This window comes from Trachypithecus francoisi, unplaced genomic scaffold, assembly GCF_009764315.1.
Source record: "Trachypithecus francoisi isolate TF-2019V2 unplaced genomic scaffold, Tfra_2.0 Contig01579, whole genome shotgun sequence".
NCBI lineage: Eukaryota > Metazoa > Chordata > Mammalia > Primates > Cercopithecidae > Trachypithecus > Trachypithecus francoisi.
The window spans coordinates 5,730,558-5,738,490 of record NW_022681442.1 but is presented as its reverse complement, the minus strand read 5'-3'; the positions used below and the strand labels follow the sequence as shown (position 1 = coordinate 5,738,490).

Sequence of the window (7,933 nt, the reverse complement as noted above, 5' to 3'; positions counted from 1 at the left end):
ATAACTGTAGAAAAATTGTATTCAGGAGGCTCTAGAATAAACCAAACCTTGTTCATCTGGTCTGACTTCCTGCCTTTGAACAGAAATGTAAGAAACTATTTTACAAGTATGACAGCTGATAGTAAGTGCTTATGTGACTTGACCACACAGCTGGTAAATTGTGAGGTGGGCCTCGAGCCCTAGACTCTTTTCCGCTGGTCCCTTCTCCTAAGGCTCCTGTTCTGAAAAAGTGGCCTATCTTGACAAAACCAAATGGTGAGGCAGGGAAGCAATGATTATTTATTGCTTTGTTCAGACTTAGTATTTTTCTCAAGGGAATATTATTAAACAGAAGTTGGATTTAGAAGAATTAAGATTCTCATTAGCTTCCTTTATAGCATTTTCAAAGTCTGAATTTTCATTAATACATTAACATTAGATGGGTTTCTAGATGTATATTAAAGAAATGAACATTTTGTATTTAACACTTTAGGTCAGAATAGCAATGTTGGAAAGTTGAAAACACTATCTGGGGCTCTTGATATAATGGTGAGAACCGAGCACGCATTCCAGCTTATCCAGAAGGAGCTTGTAGAAGAATTTGGCCAGGTAAATGGAGAAAATGACTGTCTTTGGTTTTTGTGTGTCTTAAGCTACATAGTGAATGTACATAGTGGGCATATTATGTGTGTGAGTATGTGTATGTTTTATGTGTGTATATATACACACATGTACATATATATGCTGTGTGCTGAAACATTTTAACAGTGATTTGTTATATTTGCCTAGTAGAAGTATTCATCTCCTTTCTTTAATTTGCAAGTATTTTAAAATATTTTTAAGAGTATATCTCAACAAGACCATAGTTAGCAAATTATAAAGTCTCAAGTTTTGTTGTTGCTGTTGGTGGGAATTTGTTTTGTTTTACGTTTTAAAAGAAAAGGCCTGTGCCCTCCTTTGTAATTTCCATTAAAATGCCTGGGAGCAGTTGAATGGTGAATGGGCCTAAGCAGGCTCCTCAGGAAGGAATTGCTCATGTTCTGGGCATTCCAGCATTCGTGTTACCTTCTGCTGTTGTAAGAGCTTCCTGAAGCCCCCATGGTGCACCCACCTATTGCTCTTCTAGCCCTGCTTGGTCAAATCCTGTGTGGTACCATACATTTCCGTGTTGTGTCTAATGTTGGAAAGTCAGGATTAATTTCTTCCACAAAAGTGCCTATGTGGGCAAGAACATTTTAATTATGTGTTTTAGTCTATCAGAATGATCGTAGGTGTGCTTTCTGTTTGTTTAGGGTTAAACATTTATTGGATTAATGAAACTGCAGTTCCATCACTTGATACGGTATGAAACTACAGCTGTTGGGTAGCTCCAGGAAAATAACTTGTTGTTGTTTTTAGCCTAAGAGTGGTGACGCTGCTCCAGCTGCTGATGCTTCTCCTAGTCTCAATCGAGAAGAAGTGATGAAACTCCTCAGTATATTTGAGTCTCGGTTGTCATTTCTTCTCCTTCAGTCCATTAAACTGCTATCTTCAACTAAAAAGAAAACAAGGTAAATTAAGTGGTTATTTGTAGGAATTTCTTTCCCAGCACCCTACCTATAAAAATATTCTCTACTAACATTATAAAGGAAAGTTAGTGGCCAGGCACACTGGCTCACAGCTGTAATCCCAGGACTTTGGGAGGCCAAGGCAGGCAGATTACTTGAGTTGAGGAGTTCGAGACCAGCCTGGCCAACAATACAAAAACTAACTGGGGTGGTGGTGTGCGCCTGTTAATCGTAGCCACTGGGGAGGCTGAGGCACGAGAATCGCTTGAACCCAGGAGGCGGAGGTTGCAGTGAGCTGAAATCACACCACTGCACTCCAGCCTAGGCAACAGAGTGAGACTCTGTCTCAAAAAAAAAAAAGAAAGAAAGAAAGAACAGATAGTATTCTGTCTTGTCTTCTATGTGGTATTCCTTCTTGACGTGTTAAACTAGGTAAGAACCCTCTCCATGAAGCCTTCTATGTATTGAAATTACAAAAAGAAAGAAATCTTGCTGCCTAAGGACAAATACTCTGTTGTTAATGTTTTCCCTGAGGGAGATGAATAACCCTGGAATGAAGATCTGTGTTTCTAGTGACACTTCTGAATGTTGTGATTAATGGAGAGCCTGGACTGGAGTTTTGATGCTCAGGGCCAAGTGCAGAGTAAAGGACAGAACACGGAAGCAGGAGCACACACCTCTGCAGAAATGTTCCTGTGGCCTCGGGTCATCTTGTTACGCTTACATTTTTTTGCCAAAGTTGTTATTTTGGCATTATTGATTTAATTTGAAATTTCAGTAGTAAGTACTAGATCAGGAAAGTAATATAAATGATATGCCTTCCTTGTTTTTAAATATAAGTGCAATCTGGCCATACAACAAAATTTGGAAAATAGAGAAAAGGAAATGAAAATCATTTATCCTAATACATCCATTGTTACCAGTTATCTTATGTATATTTTACCAATTTATATCTTAGGGTACAGGTCATTTTTGTCTGTTTTTTGTTTTTGGTGTTGTTATATACAGTAAAATGGACTCTTTGTGGTGTATACTTCTTAAAATCTTGACAAATGCATATGGATGTGTGCCTGCCACCACAGTTATGACAGAAAACAGTTCCATCACTCCAAGAATTCCCTCCTGCTGTCCTTTGCAGTCAACCCTGCCCCTGCCCCCAATTCCTCAGGATCTCAGGGAGAAAGTTTTCAGTCTTTTACCATTAAGCCTTGTATCAGCTGTGGGGCTTTGTAGAGGCCTTTATCAAGTTGAGGATGTTTTCTTCTATTCTGAATTTGCTAAGAGTGTTTTTATCATGAATGGATATTGAATTTGTGTCCAGTGCTTCTACTGCATCTGTTGAGATGACCACATGGTTTCCCTTGTTTAGCCTGTTAATATAATGGATTACATTGATTCTTCAAATGTTAAACCAACTTTGCATTCCTGGGATAAATCCCAGTTTGTTGTGATGTAGTATTCTTTTTATGTATTACTGGATTCAGTTTGCTGACATTTTGTTGATAATTTTTGTGTTTGTGCATAGGGGATAGTGGTCTACAGCTCACTTTTCTTAGAATGGGTTTGTCTGGTTTGAGTATTAGAACAGTGCTGGCCTCATAAAGCCTGTGGGTCATGTTCCCTCTTCTATTTTCTGAAAGAGATTGTACAGAATTAGTACTATGTCTTCATTAAACATGTAGTAGAATTTACCAGTAAAACCATCTTAACCTGGAGTTTACTTTGTTGGAAGTTTTTAAACAGTGAGTTCAATTTCTTTTCTTGGATACAGTATTACTCAGGCTGTCTTTTTCTTGAATAAATGAGGGTCCGTCATCTAAATTGTCAAATGTATAGGTTCACAGTTTCCCTTATTATCCTTTTAATGTCTAAGGGGGTTTGTGATGAGAGCCCTTTTAATCCTGATATTGGTAATCCTTCTTCTTTCTGTTTTTCTTGGTCATTCTAGCTAGAAGTTTATCAATTTTTTTTTCTTCAATCTTTTCAAAGAACCAACTTTTGGCTTGATTGACTGTTTCTTCCCCTCATTGTTTCTCTCTCTTAAATGTCATCAATTTCTGCCCTTCTACTTGTTTTGGACTTAATTTGCTCTTTTTCTAGTTTCTTAAGGTGGAAGCCTAGATTACTAATTTGAGACATTTGTCCTTTTTAATATAAGATTTGCTGCCCCAAATTTTCTTCTAAACCACTGCTTTTGCTACATCTCATGTATTTTTGTATATTTTCTCTTTCGTTTGTTTCAAAATAATATTTGATATCCTGAGACTTCTCCTTTGACCCATTTGTTATTTGAAGTGTGCTGTTTGGTTTGTAAATATTGGGGCTTGTTAGCTATCTTTCGATATTGCTTGCTAGTTGAATTCTCTTATGTGCTGAGACATAACTGTGTATGTTCTCTTCTTTCACATTTGCGTAGATTTGTTTTATGGCCTAGAATATGACTTGTCTTGGCACATGTTCCATGTGTACTTGAAAAATCTGCGTGTCCTGCTGTTTGGGGTAGAGAGCGTTGTGTTAATGTCAGTTAGGCTAAGCGTGTTCATAGTATTGTTCAGGTCTTCTGTATTCTCACTGACTTTCTGTCTTCTGCGATCAATCTACCAAGCGAGGAGTGTTGAAGTCTCCAACTACACTTGTGGATTTATCTGTTTCTCCTCTCAGCACTGTCAGTTTTGTTTCAAGTGTTTTTGAAGCTGTATTAGGTACACACACATAGGATTGTGATACCTGGGAGAACTGACCTCCTTATTACTACAGATGTCCCTCCTTGATAGTATAGCCACTCAGCTATCTTTTGGTTAATGTCTTTTTCCATGTATGTCTTTTATATTAAAATTGGGTTTCCTGTAGGTGGCAATAGTTGGGTCTTGCTTTTTATTTTTTATTTACTTATTTTTATGTTTATTTTTTTTTGAGACAATGCCTCACTCTGTCATTCAGGCTGGAGTACAGTGGCATGATCATATCTCACTGCAGCCTCAACTTCCTGGGCTCAAGCAATCCCCCACCTCAGCCTCTCAGAGAAGCTGGGACCACGGGTGTGCACCATCACACCCAGCTAATTTTTTCATTTTTTGTAGAGATGGGGTCTTGCCATGTTGCCCAGGCTGGTCTCAAACTCCTGGGTCAAGCAGTCCACCTTCCTCAGACTCCCAAAGTGCTGAGATTACAAGCATGAGACACTGCACCTGGCCCAAGGGTCTTGCTTTTTAAGTCCAGTCTTACAATTGGGTCTCTAGACCATTCACATTTAATATGATTCTTTCTCTGCCTTCTGTTAATTGAATAGTTTCTGTGATTCCATTTTATTTCACTATTGATTTATGATCTGCCACTTTTTCATTATTTTGGCCGTTGACCTAGGATTTCGCAGTATACATCGTTAATCTTTCATGAGAGGCCACCTTCAAGTAATATGATACTGGTCTACATGTACTGTAAAGACCTTATAACAGTAGACTCCCAATTCCCTCGTCCCGTCTTTTGTACTGTTATTATACGTTTCACTTTTACGTATGTTATAAAACACATAATACACTGCTACTAGTTTTTACCTTATACAGTTATCTTTAAGAGCAATTAAAGAGAACAGGAGATTTTATTTACCTTCATTTATTCCATTTCAGTACTCTTAACCTTTTTGTATAGGTTTCTGTCTAGCATCATATTTCTTCTGCCTGAAAAACTTCTTTTAGCATTTAGCATTGCTAGTTCTGCTAGCAATGAATTCTATCTTTTCAATTGAGAGAATTTTTATTCCTTTGTCAGTCTTGGAAGATCTTTGAGCAGAGTATAGAATTCTGGGTTAACAGTCCTTTTCATTCAGTACTTTAAAGATGTCACTCCATTGTCTCTGGCCTGCCTGTTTTCTGACCGGAAGCCAGCTGTGTTTCCTCCTTTCGTTCATCTGTTAGAAACGCATCCTCCTTGCCTGTAGGCGTCCCATCCCCCAGCAGTTTGACTATGATAGGCTTGGGTGTGTCATGGTGGCTTTTACCCCTGGCTTCAGCATTTTTCTTTCTTCTGTTCCATTCTTTCGCCTCCTCGGTAGCCCATTATACCTGTGTTAGACTGTTTGATGTTGTTCCACAGCTCTCGGATATTCTATTCTGGTTTTTTTGACACCCTTTTTTCCTTTTTGTGATTTTGTTTGGATAATTTCTATTGAACTGTCTTCAAGTTCACTGATTGCTTACTTGGTTTTGTGTCATCTACAGTTGAACTTTTTGAAGGCGTTCTTTGTCTCTGTTACAGTGTTCCTCGTTTCTAGCAGTTCCCTGGGGTTCATTCTTACAGTTCCAGCTCTCTGCTCAAATCACCAATCTGACCTTGCATGGCATCCACCTTGTCCATTAGTGTCTTGAACATACTAATTATAGTCCTTTTAAATTACCTATGAGATAGGTCGAACACCTGTGTCATAATTAGCTGGTTCTGTTGATTCTCTGTCTCTTGGAAGTATGTAGTTTCTTCCTTGCCTTCCATGTATCTCTTGTTTGTTGAAAACTGGATACCTTATGTATGATAGTAGAGACCAAGGGAAATAATTTTTTTTTGCCTGGTATTTTTTGTACTTACCCCTGCTGGGGCTTTAGTGTGGGAAGTGGAATTCATTTTTCTAGCCTGGAGTTGAGCTGTGGTTGAGATTTTTTTATTGTGATGGTTACCTTCCATGTGCCATGGGCTTCAAGTTTTCCTAGCAGTCCTCGTGTGTAGGGTGGAGCAGGTCTGCAGAAGGTGACTCTTAATGTCTTCTCTACCTTCAGCTCTAGGTCTTTCTTTTGTTTTGCACCTTAGAGAGGATCTGTCTTTACACTGTCACAGCTCTTCCAGCCACATTCCACTGTCACTGGTCCTTTGGTGCCTTTTCGCCTGTTTAGGAGGGAGCAGGGAGTTAGCAGGGACTCCATAGTTGTTTAAGCCTCAGCCTAGGCAGACGTTCGTGTCCCTGCGTCTCAGGAGTGTGGCCTTCCCACTGCTCCTGCACCCCCGCCTAATGCCCCAGAGTGTTTTTTCTGTTCCCTTCCCCTCTGTTCATTGACTTGAACCCATGCCCTAAGGTTGACAGTGGTCATTGTCTTCCCCCACCCACACTGAGGCTTTTGTTTCACAGAGGAGAAGGGTCCAGGTGGGGTTGCCGGTCCCTCCTACAGCAGCTGCTGTTACCCTGCCATCGGTCTACACCAGGAGGGTCACTCTCTCAGGATTCTCACTGGTCTTTCATGTGAGAACTTGGGGAGGTCCTTGGAGAAAAGCCAATAAGAAGATGTGAACCCCCTGACTCCACAGAGACCCTACACTTCCTCACCAGCCTCACTGGACCCCACCAACTCATTCACTATTTTAGCTAAATGCTTACTGGCATCTGGCTGCATCTGCCTCGGGGAAGGAACGACTGTCCTTTCTCTCCCTGCATCAGCCTGTCTCCTTAGATTGCAGGCTGGTTGGCTGTCCCACCTCTCTCATGGATTTAAGAAGAGCCATGACCACCTTGTAGTTTGCCCTGCTTGAGCCAGAGACTTTTCCAGCTCTGCACCATGAATAGAAACTTCTTTCAGCAATTGCCTTTGGACTAAGTGCCATGGCTCACACCTGTGATCCCAGCTATTTGGGAGACTGAGGCAGGAGAATTACATGAACCCAGGAGTTCAAGGCCACAGCAAGTTATGACAGCACCACTGCACTCCAGCCTGGGAGACAGAGCAAAACCCATCTCTTTAAAAAAAAAAAAAAAAAGGCTTTTGAATAATTCTCTATAGTCTAAGGAGAGCTTTTACTTGGTTGTTAATCCTCAGTGTCTGTACCATATCCTGGTTGTGGTACACAGCAGCGGGTGTTGATACACTCACTGTAATTTAGCAGAGACATCCATCTTTCTGAAGAGCCATAAGGCAGAGCTGATAGTGCATATAGTAACAAGGCTTGAAAAGAATTCCTGCCTTTTTCTAACAGCAGTGTGTAAATTTTTAAAATTTGTATTGGTTTCCACAAGGTGGCAATATAAATATATGATACATGAGAAGAAGTGATTCATTGATTTTTCAAAAGTCAAACATTTGAGTAATTTAATAGGTAATAGTTTCAGTTTTATCTTTTGTAACTAACAGTCACATGTGTGACCTAAGTAATTTTTATTTTAATGGAAGGTTTTCTAAGCTTCTGTTTATTTAGGTTATTAATATTCTGCTGAAAACTATTTTAGTGTAAAGTTTTCATGCATGATGCATTGAGTCTTATTTAGCTAATGTATATTGATTTTAAGGTTTATTAAACTGTTAAATGTGATACTGTGTTAATAAAATAAGCACTTTGACAAGTTTCAAAACAAAAATATTAATTACTAAGTCATTGACTTATTTCATTTTTCACTGATATGCAAATGAAAACATCTATAATTTTATTGTTAA

General features: G+C 39.3%; 1 protein-coding gene across 3 annotated transcripts in view; it reads left to right on the top strand.

Moving 5' to 3' along the window:
* EDRF1 (erythroid differentiation regulatory factor 1) overlaps nucleotides 1–7,933 on the top strand; it is a 45,634-nt gene that overhangs the window by 34,216 nt on the left and 3,485 nt on the right. For all 3 annotated transcript variants that reach the window (XM_033179500.1, XM_033179510.1, XM_033179496.1), the window contains 2 exons: nucleotides 473–588; nucleotides 1,378–1,529. In XM_033179500.1, the coding sequence (XP_033035391.1) occupies nucleotides 473–588; nucleotides 1,378–1,529 (268 nt within the window). The remainder of the gene's footprint in view (nucleotides 1–472; nucleotides 589–1,377; nucleotides 1,530–7,933) is intronic.